The sequence below is a fragment of the Dryobates pubescens genome, chromosome 28, assembly GCF_014839835.1.
Source record: "Dryobates pubescens isolate bDryPub1 chromosome 28, bDryPub1.pri, whole genome shotgun sequence".
Classification (NCBI taxonomy): domain Eukaryota; kingdom Metazoa; phylum Chordata; class Aves; order Piciformes; family Picidae; genus Dryobates; species Dryobates pubescens.
The window spans coordinates 4,512,164-4,535,125 of record NC_071639.1 but is presented as its reverse complement, the minus strand read 5'-3'; the positions used below and the strand labels follow the sequence as shown (position 1 = coordinate 4,535,125).

Sequence of the window (22,962 nt, the reverse complement as noted above, 5' to 3'; positions counted from 1 at the left end):
AGTCACTTGTGCAGATGTGGCCCCAATGATTAACAGCTCTGCAGCAACTGATGAACCTCAAAGTCCCCCTGCCACCCTCATGTGCAGGGTCAAGTAGCAGGCAGGCTGAGGAGTCAGCAGAGCAGTCAGGAGATTGAGAACCACAGAGTAATAAGAGTGGCTTTCTGCCAGTGCAGTGAGTTCTCCAGTCCCTGTGCTTAGATATCAGCTGAAGACATTTTGTTTGCTTTGCTAATTTATTTCTTTTGAGCCTTAGGTTTGTGTTTATTTTTCTAGTGTATGGTGCTGAGCTGTGTTGGCTGGGGGCAAGTAGGTGGTGGGAGATGGCTGGTATCATCACATCCCTGTACAGAGGTTAGGCAGGAACTTCAGGTGACATCTACATTGTGTCTTGCTACAGGCATGAAGGATGGAAAGTAAGATCTCCTGTGCTGGGCTAGTGCCAGTGTGGCTGCTCACTGGGGCACGTTTGCTTCACAGTAGTATCACAGTATCACTAAGGTTGGAAGAGACCAAGCTTGAGGATCATCGAGTCCAACCTGTCTCCACAGACCTCATGACTAGACCATGGTACCAAGTGCCACATCCAATCCCCTCTTGAACACCTCCAGGGATGGGGACTCCACCACCTCCCTGGGCAGCACATTCCAGTGACGAATGACTCTCTCGGTGAAGAACTTTCTCCTCACCTCCAGCCTAAACTTCCCCTGGCACAGCTTGAGACTGTGTCTTCTTGTTCTGGTGCTGGTTGCCTGGGAGAAGAGACCAACCCCTTCCTAGCTACAGCCACCTTTCAGATAGTTGTAGAGGACAATGAGGTCACCCCTGAGCCTCCTCTTCTCCAGGCTAAGCAATCCCAGCTCCCTCAGCCTCTCCTCACAGGGCTGTGCTCAAGGCTTCTCCGCAGCCTTGTTGCCCTTCTCTGGACACCTTCAAGTCTCTCAGTGTCCTTAAACTGAGAGGCCCAGAACTGGACACAGGACTCAAGGTGTGGCCTAACCAATGCAGAGCACAGGGGCACAATGACTTCCCTGCTCCTGCTGGCCACACTACTCCTAATGCATGCCAGGATGCCATTGGCTCGCTTGGCCACCTGGGCACACTGCAGGCTCATGTTTAGGCGGCTGTCAATCAGCACCCCCAGGTCCCTCTCTGTTTGGGAGCTCTCCAGCCACTCTGACCCCAGGTTTCCTTACATACAGGAATTCTGGCTTCCTTGAAATGGAGCCCTGCTGCTCAGTGCCCACTCAGTGGCTCCCGTGGAAGTGGGTTGTTTGTTGTGAAAATTGCCTTTCTCTTTGTAATGCACAGTCTCTGTTAGTACAGACAACACACCGGGTGTCATGCCAAGACATTAAGGATCTGGAGATCAGTTGTGTTTTCTCCTGCTCTGTTGACACTGTGCACTCGACTCTATTGTGTGAGTAGTAAGTTTCAGTGTTTTGTCAACTAGTTGTGTTCTTTCCTGAGCCCTGTTTGGGTAGTTCCCCAGTCCCTGGCAGGTAACAGACAGGTTTTATAGGAGGCGGACTGGAGACTGATCTTGAGACCAAAATGGTGCAGCAAGTACCAGAAAGCCAGAATCTTCTGCAGGGGGGGTGGGAAGAGCAAGGAACATGAACCACAAGAAACTGGCAGAGCTTGTGCAGTTGCATGTTTTGGAGAGTTCCCCTGGGCTCCACAGCTGTGGAAAAAAGTGCTGCACCCAGGAGAGTGGCTCCCAGCCCTGCTGCTCAACTCCTGAGTGTGCTTTAGATAAATTTTATGTGAAGAGCAAGGAAAGTGTGGGAGTTCCTCTTGGGAAGGACATGCAGACTGATGCCTGGCAGAGCAGGGTCATGCTGCTCCTTGTAGCATGGGGTCCTGCTCTGTTAGGAAAGAGCCAACTTGTGTGAGCAGTCCCTCTGAATGCACATGGTATGTGAGCAGGGAACTCAGGGATGGTGTGGCACCAGGTGATGTGGCTGAGATGGCTTCCATGGAAGTGTAGCTCTGGAGGAACTGAAGCTGTTTGTGAATGAGATCAAATTTTTTGGAAGGTTCTTTCCCCCACCAAAAAGTAAGACCAGGCTTCAGAAATGCAGGGGTTTTGTCACGAGCCTGCAGCGTGCCCAGGCAGCCAAGAGGGCCAATGGCATCCTGGCCTGCATCAGGAACTGTGTGGCCAGCAGGAGCAGGGAGGTCATTCTGCCCTGTGCTCAGCACTGGTTAGGCCACACCTTGAGTCCTGTGTCCAGTTCTGGGCCCCTCAGTTTAGGAAAGATGTTGAGTTGCTGGAAGGTGTCCAGAGAAGGGCAACAAAGCTGGGGAGGGGTCTGGAGCACAGCCCTGTGAGGAGAGGCTGAGGGAGCTGGGGTTGCTTAGCCTGGAGCAGAGGAGGCTCAGGGGAGACCTTTTTGCTCTCTACAACTACCTGAAGAGATGTTGTAGCCAGGTGGGGGTTGGTCTCTTCTGCCAGGCACCCAGCACCAGAACAAGAGGACACAGTCTCAAGCTGTGCCAGGGGAGGTTTAGGCTGGAGGTGAGGAGAAAGTTCTATGCAGAGAGAGTGATTGGCCATTGGAATGTGCTGCCCAGGGAGGTGGTGGAGTCGCCATCACTGGAGGTGTTTAGGAGGAGACTTGATAGGGTGCTTGGTTGCATGGTTTAGTTGATTAGGTGGTGTTGGATGTTAGGTTGGACACGATCTTGAAGGTCTCTTCCAACCTGGTTTATCCTATTCTATTGCAATAAATATTGCAGGTTAAGGAACTGGGAAAAAAAAATAAAAGGTGGTTTCCAGTGTTAATTTTGTGCATTAGTAATGTAGAGGATTTTCTGTGAAAATGACACTGTTCAGTATGTGACTTAATGTACAGTGGATGCTGTGTGGCACAGTTAGGGTTGCTATGGAAACCTGGCATTTTGGTTCTGTTCAGGGTGTTTCAGATAGGGAAACATTTGCACTGCATTACTACAAGACTCCTTTCTACCCCTACTCCTCAGCTTGTTGGCTTCTAAATTGGGAGGTAGGTGACAGGGGAAAAGCCATGGCCTGGAACTGGCATGAGTCAGAGTCAACTGAGACAAGGGATGTTGAGCTGAAACTTAACAACGATCATTTTCCTGTTAAGTAGTTGCTTTCTGAAGTGGGGGAGTATTGAAATGTTAATCTTTCACAGGGTGGCGTTTGTGGGCTGCTAATTTGAGGGTCTCTTCCTAAAAACTTGACCCTTTAAAAAGGAAAGTTTCCAATGATTTTCACAGTGGGATTATAAAATGGCCTGAATTTGATGCCAGGGGAGGTTTAGGTTGGAGATGAGGAAAAAGTTCTTGGCTGCAAGAGTGGTCAGGGATTGGAACAGGCTGCCCAGGGAAGTGGTGGAGTCCCCATCCCTGGAGGTGTTAGGGAAATGCGTGGCCATGGCAAACTGGGACATGGTTTAATGGTGGTGTTGGGTTGATGGTTGGACTGTCTGATCTTAGCTCTTCCAGGTGAAACAATTCTATGATTTTACAGTTAGGAGTATTTTTGGAAGTGTTCTTAACCTTAAACCCAGTGACCAGTTCTGATGCTTTCTGTTTAGGTTGAGAGATTTTTCTCTCATTTCAACCTTTTCTTGTTGCCTGGCATCATTTTGTAAAGCATTGAGAACATGGGATCCAGCTCTTACTGAGCTCAGTGGGGGAATATTTACAACTGAAAACCTAACTTGACGCTTAAACACTTTGGGACCAAACCCATGGTAAGCAGAAGGTGATTTACAGCTCATGATTTACGGTGCAAGCCTCACCTTTGTTGTTGAGGTGACTCTTCAAACACCTGCCTCAATCTGCCCTTCCTCTGTTTTATGTATCATTGGTGTATATGCCTTTATTAGGTTGGTAGAGAGACAAGCTGAGAAGCAGGTTTGCTGTGAAGCTGAGAACCTGCATTTGTAGCCACCTCCTCTGCTAGTGAGTGTTGGCCATAGCTCTAAGCAGCACTCACCTTCCAAAGTGTGTGGTTGGTGAGGCCCACTGAAAGAAGCAGCAGCTCAGGGAGCTATGTCAAGAGTTATCTGCCAAAGCTCTCTGCTGCAGATCTGCCTTCTGTGCCAGGATCAGGAGTGTGCTGCAGTTAAGCTGTGTGCAGCAAAGCCTGCTGGAAGCGAGTGAGCTGGCAGGGCAGGATATAGCTGACCTGCAGATAGGCAGCCACTTCTGCTGACTCTGCTGCAGGTCATTTCTGTGGTAATTTTGGATGGAGTGGTAGCAAACAGCTGAAGTAGGTGAAAGGGAGGAAGATGAAGGGCAGTAGTACCCCAAACTGGCAGCTGCTTGCTGCATGGATAGATTTTAACATCCTGAAAGTTGTTAGCCCAGTTTCTCTCTCTGGGCACTTTGACTGGCCAAGGGCCCCTTGATCACCAAAGGATGTTTGTTGTGCAGCTCTCTGCAGTGGAGCTGCTGTTTTGCCAGTGCATATCCTCCTGGAGCCCTCTAAGCTAATTCATAGAGGCATTTCTGATGTATGGCCAGGCCTGGGATACGTGGCGCTGGATCCAATGAACCTGAACAGCATTCCATGTAAGGGATGTAGGACAGTTGCTCACCTGGCATGGAGGTGGCACCAGGCAGTTGGCTGATTGTGTTTGCTACCTGCCTTGCTCTTGTAACATGCTGCTGCATAGGAGTGGTGAGGACAGAGTGACTTTCTGCTTGCTGCTTGTGTCCCTTTGCTTGGTTTAGAGAGGGGAGTCTGAGGAGGACTTGATCATGTCACTTAAAACCCTGATGTGGAACCAGTAACTCATATTTGCTTGTGTGTGTTTTGACCTTGTTAAAGCAGGTGTGCAAGCTTGCTTTGAAATGCTTCTAAGCAGATCATGAAAGTATCATAGTATCAGTCAAGGGACCACAAGGATCATCCAGTTCCAACCTCCCTGCCATGGGCAGGGACACCCCACACTAGATCAGCCTGGCCAGAGCCTCATCCAGCCTGGGCTTAAACACCTCCAGGGATGGGCCCTCAACCACCTCCCTGGACAACCCATTCCAGGGCTTCACCACTCTCATGGGGAAGAACTTCCTCCTCACCTCCAGCCTGAATCTCCCCACCTCCAGCTTCATTCCATTCCCCCTAGTCCTATCACTGCCTGAGATCCTGAGCAGTCCCTCCCCAGCCTCTTCTTGTAGCCCCCTTCAGATACTGGAAGGCCACAATAAGGTCACCTCAGAGCCTTCTCTTCTCCAGACTGAACAGCCCCAACTCTTTCAGTCTGTCCTCATAGGAGAGGTGCTCCAGCCCTCTGCTCATCCTCATGGCCCTTCTCTGGACACCTTCCAGCACCTCCAGATCCCTCTTGTCATAGGGGCTCCAGAACTGGAGGCAGTACTCCAGGTGGGGTCTCAGCAGAGCTGAGCAGAGGGGGAGAATCACCTCCCTTGCCCTGCTGGCCACCCTTCTCTTGCTGCAGCCCAGGCTCTGATTTGCTTTCTGGGCTGCAAGTGCACACTGAGAGCTCCTGTTGAGCTTCTCCTCCACCAGCACCCCCAAGACTCTTTCCTTAGGGCTGCTTTCCAGCCAGTCCCAGCCCAGCCTGGATTTGTGCCTGGGAGCAGTTGTTACAGTTCAGAGAGAGCTGCAAGTCCTTGGTGTTTCAGTTGAACTTGGCTAGGTGCACCCATAAAAGTTTGTGTTCATTCCTGTGTGCTCCAGGGAGAGGTAGGAGAACAGTTGGTGAATTGATGGTGATCTGAGCTTAGTGCTTTAGTGGGGAACAAAAATGCTTGGACTGTTACCTTGCTGCACCTCTGCAGTGGGGGTAGTAATACCCTCTTAAAGATTGCACCCAGTTCCTCAAGGGCAAGGGTGTTTTGTTTCCTTTCCTGTGTTATCTCCAGATCTTACCTTCACTGTCCTTGAGAGCCTGCAGAGCACAATAGCCACATCCAATCTCTCTTTTACTCTGCCGGAGTCTGAGAAATTGTGACGCTGCTCCGTGTTTCATCTGAACAAGAGGTCCAGAAAGCACTTCTGCACAGAATTCTGTTTCCAGCTGATTGTTTGGGGATTTTAACATTGCAGCCTTTTGACAAGAAACACTCCAGACATAATGCTTTAAAGGTCAGTGGAGCTGTGTGCACAAATAAGAACTATTCACCTAAGCAAGGTGAATAATGTTCACCTAAGCAACAGTTGAGTCATCAACCTCAACTTTGTCAAGGTGGAGAAGCTTTTCTAGGTTGGTTTAGCACCCTTCAGTTATGTATAATGAACTGGGAGCTGTGTGCAGGGCTTAGTAATGCTTTAACAGTACCATTACACTTTACATGGGGAACAAAACAGTAACTATGTAATAGTGTTAAAATATTTCCAGATTTATCTTGAGGTGGTTTTGGATTAAACAACTTTTTTGTCCACTCTACTGAGTGTAAGTCAATGTAACTGCTCTGGGCTGTGTTTTGTTGACTCATGCTAGTGTTTTCCTGGAAATTTCCCTTATCTGACCTGTAGTTAGGTCACTCTGCCTGAAAGAAAGACTCCAAAGCTGTGTCTTGCTCTCCCCTTTGCTGGCTCTGCATTTCTGTTACTTTCCATTCTGCAGCTTCTATCTTTACTCCCACACTAAAGGGAATACACTAGCAGAATAGAAAACCAGGAACATTCAGACTGGTTAGTTGAGTCACTGAAGCATTAATGAAATACTGCAAAGTTGAGCGTTTCACATGAGGTGTTGATGTGCAGAGAAGGGCAAGGAGGCTGGGGAGAGGTCTGGAGCACAGCCCTGTGAGGAGAGGCTGAGGGAGCTGGGGTTGCTTAGCCTGGAGAAGAGGAGGTTCAGAGACCTTACTGCTCTCTACAACTACCTGAAGGGAGGTTGTAGCCAGGTGGGGCTTGGTCTCTTCTTCCAGGCAGCCAGTACCAGAACAAGAGGACACAGTCTCAAGCTGTGCCAGGGGAGGTTCAGGCTGCAGGTGAGGAGAAAGTTCTTCCCAGAGAGAGTAATTGGCCATTGGAATGTGCTGCCCAGGGAGGTGGTGGAGTCACCATCCCTGGAGGTGTTCAAAAAAGGATTGCATGTGGCACTTGGAGCCATGGTTTAGTTAGTCATGAGGTGTTGGGTGAAAGGTCTTTTCCAACCTTATTGATTCTATGATTCTGTAACTGTGCATCTGTAGGTGCTGGAGCATGTCCAGAGAAGGGCCATGAGGATGAGCAGAGGGCTGAAGCTCCTCTCCTATGAGGACAGACTGAGGGAGTTGGGGCTGTTCAGTCTGGAGGAGGGAAGGCTCTGAGGAGACCTAATTGTGGCTTTCCAGTATCTACAAGGAAAGTCCTTGGGGAGGGACTTTTTAGGATGTCAGGGAGTGATAGGACTGGGGGGAAAGGAACAAAACTCGAAAGGGGTAGATTAAGATTGGATGTTAGGAAGAAGTTGTTCCCCATGAGGGTGTGAGAGACTGGCACAGGTTGCCCAGGGAGGTGGTGGAAGCCTCATGCCTGGAGGTTTTTTGCAGCCAGGCTGGATGTGGTTGTGAGCAACCTGCTGTAGTGTGAGGTGTCCCTGCCCATGGCAGGGGGGTTGGAACTGGATAATCCTCGAGGTCCCTTCCTACCCTGACAATTCTGTGATTCTATGTACCCAGCAGGCTTGCTGTTCATAAGAAGGCAGAGTTGCAGACCTAAGCAGAGTCATTAGTAATGCTTCATGTACCAGATGACTGGTGGCAACATTTGAATGTTCATATTACAGCAGATGGAAGGAAATGTGCAAGGGTGTGAGCAGATGTGTGTGGTGTCTGCAGTCTCAGGAGCAGAGAAGCAGAAATAAGAAGCTCATGTTACGTGGAACCGTGCAGCCGAGATGTGTCTGGGCAGCATTCTGTTCCCTTACCACAGTGGAGTCTCCATGTTCCATTGTTGGCATGACCATGCCCACCTGGCTGGCTCTCTGGGAGTCTCTTGCTTTAATCTGCTCTCTGCCTAACTGGAAAATTTGTGCTTAGGCCTCTCACCTCCTCTGCTTGTTTTTCAAGGTATGATCTATTCTGGCCTTGCTGGCCTCGTGAGGCCCCTGCTAAGGTGCAGGACACTGCCCTTGGCTTGGTTACCCTCAAGTCACTCATTGCTTTTTTCATATTTCCTGATGGAGCTGATTTAAGCCTCACAGGAGTCAGGCTTTTTGTTTCCTTTTGTGGATCTGAGTTTGAGTGCAGAGCCAGGTGAAGGTGAGCCTATGCTATTGATCTCCAAAGCTTGCACACTTGAATTTTACAGAGCAGTAACTGGCTCCTTGTCAAAGTGGTCTCCTTCCTTGTTGTCATTGCTGCTGGTTATTGATACTGCTTGGGTTAAAGCTAGTGGGAGGATGCCTGCTCTCCAGCTCTCATGTGAACATGTGGAGGTACTTCATGTAGCTCAGTTCCTCATTTTCAAAGCACAGAATTAAAGCATTTTCCAACCTCCTGAAAGGCTGAGAGATATTGACTCTACAGGCTCTCAAAGCTACACCTCGAGAACAGCATCATCTTGAACGTGGTTGGGGATTTTTTTTTTCCCCCTCCCCTCTCTGTGTGTCTTTCCAGGCCTTGCAGTGGGCACAGATGGCCAGAGACAAACTATCAAGTGCATTGTATGCTCTAAAAATAATCAGAGACTTTATTGGCTTCTGTATTTGCTGCTGCTGGTGGTGTGCTGCTGCTCACGTGCCTGCTGCCGGAAAGTGGTGCTCGCAGTTGGAGCGTTGACCATTGATGCTTTACAGCCAGGAAACAGGATTTCTGGGTGCTTACCCCTGAGAGCAGCAAGCCAGTCCTTTTGTTGTCTCATGGGGGAAGAAAAATAACCTAAGAAAAAAAATCTATCAAAGTCTTTAGAGGTCTTAATATCTATTCACATAGGAATACTATTTATCTAAGGGGTGGGTGTCAAGGAGATGGGGCCAGACTCTTCTCAGTGGTCCCCAGTGACAGGACAAGAGGTAATGGGCATAAACTGGAATTCAGGAAGCTCAATCTAAACATGAGGAGGACCTTCTTTACTTTGAGGGAGGCAGAGCACTGGAACAGGCTGCCCAGAGAGGCAGTGGAGTCTCCATCTCTGGAGTCTTACCAAGGTCCACATGGTCATGTTCCTGTGTGATCTGCTTTAGGGGATCCTGCTGTGGCAAGGGGGATTGGACTCAATGTAGGTCCCTTCCAACCCCTACCCTTCTGTGACATAGATTTGTTTTGAATGTTTCCCTCAAGCCCAGGGATCTCTTTGCCTTTGTTTATCCTCACACTTAGAACATCTTCCTTTTCTGCTGCTTGGAATGTCCCCTGACAGGAGGCTGCTGTCATGCAGTGCCAGGTGGCAGAGCAAGCAGCAGGAGCAACTTCTTTGGAGGTTAGTGGCAGTTGTAGTGGTGTGGGGACCCAGAGTCAAAAACTTCAGTCTGTTGCTGTGATTTGATTTCTTTATACATTAAACTTTCCTTGTGGCCTTGCTGGAGCATTCCCACCCTCACTACAGACACCCAGTAGGATCCCCAAAACTCTGGCAGCAAGGCCTGAACAAAGCAAGTATCCCAAAAGATGCTGATAAGAATGAACAAAGTCCAGACCAGCAGCAAAAATTGCAGCATAAAATGTTGTGTTCTTTTCTCCATGTAATTGGTTACATTTGGAGAGTGGCAGGTTTGTTAATAGATTCATGGACTTACAGGTTCACAGAATGGTTTGGGTTGGAAAGGACCTTAAAGGTCATCCAGTTCCAACCCTGGTGCCATGGGCAGGGAGACCTCCCACCAGCCCGGGTTGCTCAAGGCCTCCTACAACCTGGCCTTGAACATTTCTGGCCTGCATTAGGAACAGTGTGGCCATCAGGAGCAGGGAAGTCATTGTGCCCCTGTACTCTGCATTGGTTAGGCCACACCTTGAGTCCTGTGTCCAGTTCTGAGCCCCTCAGTTTAGGAAGGACATTGAGACACTTGAACGTGTCCAGAGAAGGACAACAAGGCTGGGGAGAGGCCTTGAGCACAGCCCTGTGAGGAGAGGCTGAGGGAGCTGGGGTTGCTTAGCCTGGAGAAGAGGAGGCTCAGGGGTGACCTCATTGCCCTCTACAACTACCTGAAAGGTGGTTGTAGCCAGGAAGGGGCTGGTCTCTTCTCCCAGGCAACCAGCACCAGAACAAGAGGACACAGTCTCAAGCTGTGCCAGGGGAAGTTTAGGCTGGAGGTGAGGAGAAAGTTCTTCATCAAGAGAGTCATTTGTCATTCTGCTGCCCAGGGAGGTGATGGAGTCCCCACCCCTTGAGGTCTTCTAGAGGGGATTGAATGTGGCACTTGGTGCCATGATCTAGTCATGAGGTTTGTGGTGACAGGTTGGACTCGATGATCCTCAAGGTCTCTTCCAACCTTGGCGATACTGTGACACTCTGATCTCCAGGGAGGAGGCATCCACAGCCTCCCTGGGCAACCTGTTCCAGTGTCTCACCACCCTCACTGGAAGGAATTTATTCCTAATCTCCAGTCTAAATCTACCCTCCTCAAGCTTCAATCCATCAAGGTTCCTTACTTAAATGTCTAATTTGTCCATCAGGAATATCCTTTGTCCTGAAATTACCTATTAAAAGAGTTCTCATTGCTGTAAATGTTTAATTTGAGTTTATCATAGAATTGTTAGGGTTAGAAGGCACCTCAAGGATCAGCCAGTTCCAAGCCCCCTGCTATGGGCAGGGACACCTCACACTAGTTAAGGTTGCTCACAGCCACATCCAGCCTAGCTGCAAAAACCTTCAGGCATGAGGCTGCCACGACCTCCCTGGGCAACCTGTGCCAGGCTCTCACCACCTTCGTGGGGAACAACTTCTTCCTCACATCCAATCTCAATCTCCCCATTTCTATTTTCACTAATTATGTCTGGTTTGAGTGTAGAAAGGGTTAAACTGAGAATAAACTTGTATAAAACCAGCTTTGTCATCAGCTGAGTGTGCAGTGATGATCTATGAGTAAGATGTCTGCCTCCTGGCATATAAATATCCCTTAAGTGTGTACATTTTTAAGTCTGCCTGCCTGATTCAGTTGTCTTCTCTACCAGAAAAGAGCTGCTAGGAAGCCAAGCTTCAGTTTAATCACATCCTTAATAACACTTTAAGCAGTTTAATAAAGAATACCTGGGATTTCTTCCTTGGGAGATGTCACAGGACAGGTGTGTGTGTGGGGGAATGTGGAAAGGGTTGCTTGATCAGCATTGATAAAATGCCCACTAAGGCTGCTCTTTTCCAGGCTAAAGAGCCCCAGATCTCTTAACCTGGGATGCAGCAGTCCCCTCAGGATCCTCATGGCCCTCCACTGGACTCTCTCCAGCAGTTCCCTGCCCCTTGTGGACTGGGGAGCCCAGAACTAGACACAATACTCCAGCTGTGGTCACATCAGGGGAGAGTAGAGAGGGAGGAGAACCTCCCACACTTTTTGATGCACCCTGGGAGACCACTGGTGGTCTTCTCCCAAACATGAAAATTGTACCTGGCACGTGGGACTTCTAGGTAGGAAAGTACATGGAATTCCACCCTGAAAGCAACTATCCAAAGTGAGGCTCAGCAGGGTTCTGGGCAGCCTGATCCCTCACAGAAAGATTGATTTGCCATTGGATTGTGCTGCCCAGGGAGGTGGTGGAGTCCCCATCCCTGGAAGTGTTCAATAAGGGTTTGGACATGGCACTTGGTGCCATGGTTTAGTAGTCATGAGGTGTTGGGTAACAGGTTGGACTTGATGATCTCTGAGGTCTTTTCCAACCTTACTGATTATGATTCTAAATTTCTAGCCACACAACATGAACTCAGAGCCTGGGGAGTCAGCTCTCCTCCTCAGTTTGCTTTCAAAAGTATCATTTTTCAGCCATAATTATGCCTTCCTAGAGCACCCCCTTTGTGTCCTTTGAAATGAACTAAGTAAGTCTGAAGTCAACAGAGCGTGGCCTGATGTTAAATTACTCTCTTCAGAAGCTCTTCATTAATTTAATGGCATCACAGAATTGTTTCAGTTAGAAAAGACCTTTAAGATTATTGAGTCCAACCACCCTCTAACTACCATCATCTACTTTAAGTCAACACCAGGGAGATGAGATCCCTGTGTATTTTTATTAGCAAGAGAAAGAAGACCATCACTTGAAATGCCTTTGTCTGGTCTGTGGGTAACATTCCAATTTTCTCTGTGCCTGTCCTCTCAATAAAAGGTTTGAATGGGTTTTGATCGTTTTCTGTTTTAAAGTTGTGCATTGTTCCCCCTCACTGTGTGAGAGGACTTGGACCTGCACTTGGTTGCTGTGGGAAGAGTGGGTTCCATCCCCACATTGCCATTGGCAGCAGCTTTCTTTAGCATTAATGAAAACAAACACCTGGAGGTGTTCAGCAGGGGATTGGATGTGGCACTTGGAGCCATAGTTGTAGCCTGGTTGTAGCCAGGAAGGGACTGGTCTCTTCTCCCAGGCAACCAGCACCAGAACAAGAGGACACAGTCTCAAGCTGCACCAGCAGAAGTTTAGGCTGGAGGTGAAGAGAAAGTTCTTCACCAAGAGAGTCATTCATCATTAGAATGTGCTGCCTGGGGAGGTGATGGAGTCCCCACCCCTTGAGGTCTTCAAGAGGGGATTGGATGTGGCACTTGGTGCCATGGTTTAGTCATGAGGTCTGTGGTGGCAGGTTGGACTCGATGATCTTTGAGGTCTCTTCCAACCTTGGTGATTCTGTTTGGCCAGCTGAGCAGTGCCACACTGGTTTGGTAAGGTCTGGAGCCAAGCCTCACCTCTCTCTTCATGCCCCTCTTGGCTGAAGCAGAGGTTGGCTGCTGCAGGATGAGGCAGGGCTGTGGACAGGCAGCGTTTTCTTCTCCTGGCTCCCTGGTATTCCCCTGGGTGGGCTCAGTACGTAATGAGAGAGGAAGTGAGTGAATGGAAGGAGTGTTGTGGTGACTCTTGCATGGGGTGAAGCCCTGGGGACAGCTTTCACTTCCTTTCACTTCATCCCAGTTTATCATGATCAGAGAAAGGGGCTCTCATTGCCCTCTCACCCCCATGGGTCTTGCTGACCGTCGTGGGTTTAACGTTATCTCGGTGCTCCTTGCTCTGTTTGATGGTTTTGGTGTCAACATGAGACTCGCCTCTGGCCTGTCAGTGCCCTTGCACACACCACAGTGTGGTGGAGGCAGAGCAGGCAGAGTGGAAAGGGCAGTTCCTCTTTCTTTGATCTCTTGGTATTTTGCTGCGGAGGTTGTAGCTGTGTGCTTTGAAAGACCTATTGCAACTCTCACCACAGTGCTGACAAAGCCACTGCTGTAGATCCTCTGGAGATCTAAGGACCTGCCCCAACAGAGAAGATAAGGACACGTTGCCATTCTCAGGAAGCATATGGCAATCTCCTGGAGACTGGGCATCTGAGCAGGCCAATTGGTTTTGATGCTGCTCCTGTGATGCTGTCATAGAGGTTTCTGTGCCTGGCTGCAGTCTGTGACATGCATTAACCTGCCCAGCTGAAACTGTGTTCTCTTTGTAAAGCCAGAAGTGTCATGGGCACCTTTGCCATTAGAGAGTGACCGTGGCTGTAAGGCTTTCCCTGTCTCATAAAGACCAGGGAGATGAGAGTCTTTTTGATGCACTGGCTGTGTTCAGAATTAATGTGCAGGGAAAAGTGCCTTTTGAAGCAATGGCCTTTAACTGCAGTGGGCTGATGCTCCATAAACACAGAGAGAAAATGATGGCAAGCATTTCTCACAGCATCTACCATCATATGCTCTTTCAAGTAGATCAGGCTATTTTTGCCACATTACCTCTTTTGTAGACATCTGACAGTTTGCAGCTTATGATCTTTTAATGCAGGGCAAAAATAATGAGAACTGATTAGGTCCAGGAGGGATTCTTGCTGCAAATCATAATGTGTGTGGCTTCCATTAGTTTGTTTGGTTTTGTTATGCAGCCCATCAAACTGAAATGCTTAGTAGTAACTTCTGGTTTGGAGTTCAGTCTGGAGTCTGTGTTAGGTTGCTTTGTGCATGTTAGGAAGAAGTTGTTCCCCAGGAGGGTGGCGAGAGACTGGCACAGGTTGCCCAAGGTGGTGCTGGAAGCCTCCTGCCTGGAGGTTTTTGCAACCAGGCTGGATGTGGCTGTGAGCAACCTGCTGTAGTGTGAGGTGTCCCTGCCCATGGCAGGGAAGTTGGGACTAGATGATTCCTCCCAACCCTAACAATTCTGTGATTCTATGTGCATAAGCTGTCAGGGTAGGTTGAAGGTGTGCTGGAGAGGGAAAGGGGATAAAACATCTTGGTAGGAATCTTGGACACCAATTAGTGTGGCATATCATTAATTGCAGTAGTTACCAATCAGTTCTGAGGCTGAGACACCTGGGGCTGTTTATTCTAGAGAAGAGCAAACTGAGAGGGAATCTGACCAATGCTGATCAATAGCGAAATGCTTGGGGGCAGGACGATGGGGCTGGGCTCTTTACAGTGGTGTCCAGTGACATGACAAGGGGCAGGAGGCATGAAATAGAACACAAGAGGCTTCACTTGAACATAAGGAAAAAATTCTTCACTTTGAGGGTGATGGAGCCCTAGAGCAGGCTGCCCAGACAGGTTGTGGAGTCTCCTCTAGAGACTCAAAACCTGCCTGGATGTATTACAGTGCAACCTGATCTAGGAGGACCTGCTTTAGCAGAGGTCTTAGACTCCAGAAGTTCTTTCCCACCTCCAGCCAGGAAGATGTTTGGTATACACTTTAACAGGGGTCTGGAGCACAGCCCTATGAGGAGAGGCTGAGGGAGCTGGGGTTGCTTAGCCTGGAAAAGAGGAGGCTTGGGGCAGACCTTATTGCTGTCTACAACCCCCTGAAGGGAAGTTGTAGCCAGGTGGGGGTTGATCTCTTCTCCCAGGCACCCAGCACCAGAACAAGAGGACACAGTCTCAAGCTGTGCCAGGGGAGGTTTAGGCTGGATGTTAGGAAGAAATTCTTCATAGAGAGAGTGGTTGCCCATTGGAATGTGCTGCCCAGGGAGGTGTTTAGGAGGAGACTGGATGGGGTGCTTGGTGCTATGGTTTAGTTGATTAGATGGTGTTGGGTGATAGGTTGGACTTGATGATCTTGAAGGTCTCTTCCAACCTGGTTAATTCTACACTCTACTCTCTACACTCTACTCTCTACACTCTACTCTCTACACTCTACTCTCTACACTCTACTCTCTACACTCTACTCTCTACACTCTACTCTCTACACTCTACTCTCTACACTCTACTCTCTACACTCTACTCTCTACACTCTACTCTCTACACTCTACTCTCTACACTCTACTCTCTACACTCTACTCTCTACACTCTACTCTCTACACTCTACTCTCTACACTCTACTCTCTACACTCTACTCTCTACACTCTACTCTCTACACTCTACTCTCTACTCTTTTCTGTTCTATTCTATTCTGTTCTATCTTAATCCTTCCAGGGTTTTGTAATTTGCTCCTGCTCCCCAGGTTTCCTGCCTTGCAGTATCCCTGCTGGAGAAACGGGCCCGAGTGCACTTCTGGGCTTTGGTCTCTTTGTGTAACAAATGGCTACCACTTGACAAATATTGACTGGTTAAAGTTTTACTTAGCTTTATCACCATGTCAGTTGCACTTCCACAACCCTGTTGGTTTTTTGGAGGTGTTCTTAATGTGTTGATTTATGGACTTCCTGTTTTTCGAATGCTCTACCTAGGGGACGCTGCCTGGATATGAGATACTGAGGGGAGGGAAAAGAGCATCGTGCCTGGCTGCTCACCTTGCTCCTGTGGCTGTGCATGATGGAGACCAAGGAAGAGAAGAAAGAAAGAAGGCAAGGCTATTTTGCTCGGTAAGGTGACAGAGTTTACTTCAGTGTTGATGAAAATATGGATCTCCTCATTCTGCCTTTTTCACAAGGCTTTATGGGGTTTTGAAGTATGGATAACAATGAACCCCCTGTTGCACTGTGTATTCAGAAAGTGCTTTTCTTCCTCTGTCCCTAATGGTGGAGTGTTGGTGGGTTTGGTTTTTGTTCCTTCTTGGTAGTGTGGAGAAAAACTTGACTTAAAATTGTTAGCTGTAACACAAAACTGTTCTTGGGTACTCAGTTGGAAGTTGCAATGCATTTGAGCTTCCAGCATCCAATTTCTGAAGGGTATTTATAAAACCAAGTGCATCTGAAGCATAAATGTTTTAGGCTGGGTGTTAGGAAGAAGTTCTTCCCAGAGAGGGAGAGATTGGCCATTGGAATGGGCTGCCCAGGGAGGTGGTGGAGTCACCATCACTGGAGGTGTTTAGGAAGAGACTGGATGGGGTGCTTGGTGCTATGGTTTAGTTGATTAGATGGTGTTGGGTGATAGGTTGGACTCTACCTCAAAGGTCTTTTCCAACCTGGTTAATTCTGTTCTATTCTAAACCTAAAGTTTATGTGATTTCAAATAAAACACAGACTGAATAGCATTATCTCATAGGAGGAGATCAGCTAAGGAAGGGTAATTGTATGCTGATGGGTTAAGCTGCCTAGGCTATATCATCTTGACAAACACAAGCAGTGTTTTTTCAGTCAATTCTTTTTTATCACCTGGTGAAATGATGATTTTGGTCATTGCTGGTGAGTTTTAGGAAATAAGTGGCATTGATTTCTTAACTTTGTTAATTTATCAAGTGTGTAATCAGCTCTGAACTCTGATCTACAAGAAGCAGCAAAGCTCACTGACTCTTGTAAGGTAGGAAGCTGGGGGAAATCAGTATAAAACCCATCTTTGAGTCAGTGTTTTCTGAACAGTGGAAGAGGAAAAGCATCTACTCTGTCCTAAACTACTATTGAAACTGGAAGACTGGCCATAGTGCATTGCAGGCAGCAAGGAATCTGCCTGTTGCAGCCCTTCTTTATTGCTGCTCAGGTGGTAGGTAGTGGTGGCTGAAGACCCGAGGAAGGTGAAGATCCTATAGTGAAGGATGTCTCTTATTGCCAAGTAACTTACTTTCCATTTGTAGAAATGCAATTATATGGATGTTGAGAGAAGGGAGTGCTGCAGTTTGGGATTTTGAGAAGGGGAAAGAAACAGTGGCACCTATAGCAGGGGGGAGTCATCATCACTGGAGGTCTTTAGGAAGAGACTGGATGGAGTGCTTGGTGCCATGGTTTAGTTGATTAGATGGTGCTGGGTGACAGGTTGGACTTGATGATCTCAAAGGTCTTTTCCAACCTGTTTAATTCTCTTCTATCCAGGGTAAAGCAGAAGTAGCTAAGGAGATTGTACTAAGGAACAAGTAATTTCTTGTTAAAGAGGACTCAGGCTTTCAGATGTCTGAGTAATATGCTTTAGTACTGAAAAGAATGTCTGAGTCCTTTCTAAATGCTGTCTGTTAAACAGAATGGAAAGCCACAAGAGGCTTTCAGCAAAGTCCTTGGTGTTTTATTCAACCTGTTTTGCAGCTTTCCTGTTTCATCTGTGGCTCCTCTTAAAAATTCACAGGAGCATTGTGCCTTGTATGGCTGCAGGACATAAGGCAGGGGTCAAACCCACCTGACATCAGTTCTTAGTTCTAGCACTTATGCTGTGTAACTCTGGGGAGATCATCTTTCTCCCTCCTGGCATGCATCTCTTCCTTTATGTAGGTTGCAGGCCCTTAAATGAAGTCTCCACCCTAAGCAAACCCATGTGTGATTACTGCAGGGATGATCATACAGACCCTCAAGTCAGAAGGGGATGTGCCCACCTTTCCTTCATGTACTTGGGGGAAGAGACCAACCCCAACCTGTCCACAATCTCCTTTCAGGTAGTTATAGGGAGACCTTATTGCTCTCTACAACTCCCTGAAGGGAGGTTGTAGCCAGGTGGGGGTTGGTCTCTTCTCCCAGACAACCAGCACCAGAACAAGAGGACACAGTCTCAAGCAGTGCCAGGGGAAGTTTAGGCTGGAGGTGAGGAGAAAGTTCTTCCCAGAAAGAGGAATTGGCCACTGGAATGTGCTGCCCAGGGAGGTGGTGGAGTCCCTGGAGGTGCTCAAAAAAGGATTGGCTGTGGCACTTGGAGCCATGGTTTAGTTGTCAGGAGGTGTTAGGTATTAGGTAACAGGTTGGACTTGATGATCTCTGAGGTCTTTTCCAACCTGGTTGATTCTATGATTGTACATTGTCTGTGTGCAGTCAGGAAGAGAAGCAGAACTGAATTTTCATGTCCTTGTTTGGCATGTGTCCTCTTGCAAGCAGCTATCCCAGCATCTTGCAGGTGAGTGGTTTGAGTGCTTTGCATGATGACCTGGGTAAATGTCATCTGAATACCTGAAAAGAATAAGCTGCTTCTATTCCCTTTAGTCCAAAGGCAGTCTAAAACTTTAAAGATAAATAGCTCTTGACTCAGTGTAAACAATTTCCCATCCTAGGTGCCCAATCTTGGGACACTCTTGGGATAATCTAATCAGGTGTGTGCTTTGATGTTGCTGTCAAATTTGGTTGTTTCACGGCTTCCAGCCTGTGGGACACCTGTCCTGCAGTTTATCAAACACTGCAGCTTATTAAGTTTTGGCTCTAATGCTTTTTTGAGTGCTACTTCAAACACCCTACTTCTCCTGCCAGCTTGTGCTCATATTTATTCAGCTCAGGAACCTCAGCTGCTTCTCCAACATGTGCACCCCTCTACTTCTATTACTGGGAGGGGGGGTTTGTCCCCTTTGCCACTTACTGCTGTTAATGTTTTATGAGCCTGAGGTAATAATGGTATTTACAAATCTTCATTTATGCAAAGTAAACACATGGCAGGGGCTCTCCCCTCACACCTTTACCTGGATCTTGTTATTCTTGCCTGTGATCAGGTGTTGATGGGAGAAGACTCTGCTGCTTAGCAAAAAGAGAATGGGAAATGGGTTTTGCCAGCAGGAGGGGGAATTGTGCTCCATGTTAGGAGGGCTCTGCTCTACCCAGGGCTGAGAAGGATCCTTCTTGCAAATGAGAAATAGAAGTCTTCAGTGCTAATGAAGTAAAATGTTTTTATGGCTACCTTGTGGGCTCTATCAGTGACACAAATTTTAATAGAAAAGGTTGGAAAAGACCTTTGAGATGATCAAGTCCAACCTATCACCCAACACCATCTCATCAACTAAACCATGGCACCAAGCACCCCATCCAGTCTCCTCCTAAACACTTCCAGTGATGGGGACCCCACCACCTCCCTGGGCAGCACATTCCAGTGGCAAATTACTCTTTCTGGGAAGAACTTTCTCCTCAGCTCCAGCCTGAACTTCTGCTGGCACAGCTTTAGACTGTGTCCTCTTGTTCTGGTGCTGGTTGCCTGGGAGAAGAGACCAACCCCCTCCTGGCTACAACCTCCCTTCAGGGAGTTGTAGACAGCAAGGTCTCCCCTGAGCCTCCTCTTCTGCAGGCTAAGCAACCCCAGCTCCCTCAGCCTCTCCTCACAGGGCTGTGCTCCAGACCCCTCCCCAGCCTCATTGGCCTTCTCTGGACACACTCAAGCAAGTCAACATCTTTCCTAAACTGAGTAGCCCAGAGCTGGACACAGGACTCAAGGTGTGGCCTAACCAGTGCTGAGTACAGAGCAGAATGACCTCCCTGCTCCTGCTGGCCACACTGTTCCTGATGCAGGCCAGGATTCCATTGGCCTTCTTGGCTGCCTGTTCACACTGCAGGCTCATGTTTAGCCTACTATCAACCAGTACCCCCAGGTCCCTTTCTCACTCTTCACTATGAGGGGAGGGGTTATTGGAACACCTAGAAAGGACAAAGGCATTAACTAAAAAATGGGAGATGACAGCTCTTAAACTCCTGCTAGCAGAGCAAGGGAGCAGATGGGCATGAACAGCCAGATGAACAGCAGCAGCTCTGCTCTGCCAGCATCCAAAATTCCCTGACTTCCTATCAGAAGGTGGCTTTTGGCCTTCAGGCTAATGTAGTCTTGGCTTCTGCTGCACAGCTTTTGGTAGGGGTGGCACTCAGTGTCATTTGTTGGAAAGGTTACTTTGAGAACCCCAAAGTTGTTGATGTGGCTAGCATAGTGAGGGTGATGTGCTGACAAACCAGCTCCTGAACTACTAGAGGGGAAGCAGGATTAACATGAAATAACTATCTGCTCCTCTGTCCCCCAACTTTAGCATTGTAAATGAGATGGAGGTTGTGGCTGCCCACTCCCTGGAGGGGTTCAGGGTCAGACTGGATGAGGCCTTGAGCAATCCGGGCTAGTGGAAGGTTTCCAGGCCCATGGCAGGAACTAGATGATCTTTAAGGTCCCTTCCATCTCAAACCATTCTATGATATTTTTTTTTCTATAGAGAAGAGCCACCCAGTCATCATAATTTTCCACTACAGATCTTGGGAGTCTGCTTCTGCTTTCCTGGATCTCTTCCTCTCCCTATGGCAAGTGAAGCTAAAATAAAGCCCACAGCATCCATTTTTGCTTCTTACCAAATGCTCCTTTACCTGCTATCATTTTTGGTAAAGGGCTTGCTTTTTTTTCCCCCCTTCCTTGGCTGGCAAGAAGTGAAACAGCAACTTCTTGAAATCTCTATAAAACTTTTTTAAAGACCAATTTAGATTCCTTGTGCAGATAAGATGTTACAGCTCGTAGGAGTTAACAGGCAAGAATAAAAGTAGAAGAGTAACTTGCAAGCCTAAATTTATCTTATGCAATAGGTCCTTATTTAAGACTTCTACTCCTACTTAGAGACTATTCTCTGTAGGTAAGTCTCTGTAGTTAAGTTTGCTTGCCTGGCTCTTCAAACCTCCTTTTTAGCCTCTGCTCTGTGTCACTAGACTAGACTAGACTTAACCAGGTTGGAAGAGATCTTTGAGATCGAGTCCAGCCTATCATCCAACACCATCTAATCAACTAAACCATGGCACCAAGCACCCCATCCAGTCTCCTCCTAAACACCTCCGGTGATGGTGACTCCACCACCTCCCTGGGCAGACCATTCCAGTGGCCAATCTCTCTTTCTGTAAAGAACTTCTTCCTAACCTCCAGCCTAAACCTCCCCTGGCACAACTTGAGACTGTGTCCTCTGGTTCTGGTGGCCTGGGAGAAGAGACCAATCTCCTCCTAGCTACAACCTCCCTTCAGGTAGTTGTAGAGAGCAATAAGGTCTGCCCTGAGCCTCCTCTTCTCCAGGCTAAGCAACCCCAGCTCCCTCAGCCTCTCCTCACAGGGCTGTGCTCCAGACCCCTCCCCAGCCTCCTTGCCCTTCTCTGGACACCTTCAAGTCTCTCAATGTCCTTCTTAAACTGAGGAGCCCAGAACTGGACGCAGGACTTCAGGTGTGGCCTAACCAGTGCTGAGTACAGGGCACAATGACTTCCCTGCTCCTGCTGGCCACACTATTCATGATACTAGCTCCCAAGTCACAGAGTCAAAGACTGCACTGGGTTGGAAGGGACCCTCAAAGGTCATCTTATTCAATCCCCCTGCAGTGAACAGGGACACCTTCAACTAGATCAGGTTGCTCAGGGTCTCACCAACTTTGACCTTGAACATCTCCAGGGATGGGGCCTCACCCACATCTCTGGGCAACCTGGTCCAGTATTTCCCAGCTCTCATTGTGTGGAACTTCCTTCTTATGTTCAACTTAACTCTACCCTGCTCCAGTTTCAGGTGATTGTTCCTCACCCTATCACTACAAGCCCTTCTAAAAAGTCCCTGGCCCCATCTCTGTAGTCCCCTTCAGGTACAGGAAGGCTGCTCTAAAGTCTCCGCAGAGCCTTTTCTTCTCTAGGCTGAACAACCTCAACTCTCAGCCTGTTCCCATGCAGGAGGTGTTCCAGCCCTCTGATCATCTTCATGGCCCTTCTCTGGTCCAATATTACTTTAGCTCTTGCAGAGAAGTGTCTCCTCTTGCTGTGAAGTCTGTCCTGGTATCTAACAAGTTTAAAGATAAGCAATGCAGTGCAATGCAGATGTACAACAGCACATCTCCGTGTGTTGAGTCCTTGGGGTCTGCTGTGACATTTGGTGCTTTTTACTGTGACCATCTGCCCCTGAACCCTGCTACAACTTGCCATTTCCTTTTGCTTCTGCTTCCTTTACCTTATCTCTCCTTACAAAATGAAGAACCTCTTGGTTTTCCCCTGCCCATTGCATAGGGTCAAGGTCAGAGGCGTTTCACCTTGTAAGATGAATAGCTATTAACTTCTAAACTTAACTGTAACAGAGAGTACCAAAGTGAGTGATGGGTGTCACATGAAAAGAATTGCCTTGGATAGAAATTGGTAGTCTGCAGAGTCAGGAATGCTAAATATACAGCTTGAATCTGGGATTGCTTTCATGTGCTATTGTGTGACACTGAATGCCTGTGGACAAGAAGTTCTAGGAGCTGAGAAATCACAAGGGAAGAGTTGGAGTAGTTTATTAACAATAATGACAAAAGGGGATTTATGATTTTTCTTTAGTTTCAAATTTTCTGTCTCTCTTATTAACCTTCCTCATTGTGAATAACTCAGCATCTCCTGTGCTTTGTATAGAATCATAGAATGGTGTTTGGAAAGGGACCTTAAAGATCATCCAGTGCTAACCTCTCTGCCGTACACAAGGCCACCTCCCACTAAACCAGCTTGCTCAAGGGCCAACCCAACCTGGCTTTCCGTGCTTCCAGGCATGGTTTGGGTTGGAAAGGGACCTTACTGTGGCCACTTCTGGGCCCCTCAGTTTAGCAAAGATGTTGAGTTGCTGGAATGTGTCCAGAGAAGGGCAACAAAGCTGGGGAGGGGTCTGGAGCACAGCCCTGTGAGGAGAGGCTGAGGGAGCTGGGGTTGCTTAGCCTGCAGAAGAGGAAGCTCAGGGGAGACCTTCTTGCTCGCTACAACTCCCTGAAGGGAGGTTGTAGCCAGGTGGGGGTTGGTCTCTTCTCCCAGGCCACCAGCACCAGAACAAGAGGACACAGTCTCAAGCTGCACCAGCAGAAGTTTAGGCTGGAGGTGAGGAGAAAGTTCTTCCCAGCAAGAGAGATTGGCCATTGGAATGTGCTGCCCAGGGAGGTGGTGGA

The 22,962-nt window shown here is 48.1% G+C and overlaps 1 protein-coding gene across 6 annotated transcripts in view; it reads left to right on the top strand.

Annotated features, from left to right (window-relative positions):
• NCOA7 (nuclear receptor coactivator 7) overlaps positions 1 to 22,962 on the top strand; it is a 105,864-nt gene that overhangs the window by 15,828 nt on the left and 67,074 nt on the right. For all 6 annotated transcript variants that reach the window (XM_054174142.1, XM_054174141.1, XM_054174145.1 and 3 more), the window contains exon 2: positions 15,686 to 15,820. In XM_054174142.1, coding sequence (XP_054030117.1) covers positions 15,768 to 15,820 — 53 coding nt within the window. In that variant the 5' untranslated portion in view covers positions 15,686 to 15,767. The remainder of the gene's footprint in view (positions 1 to 15,685; positions 15,821 to 22,962) is intronic.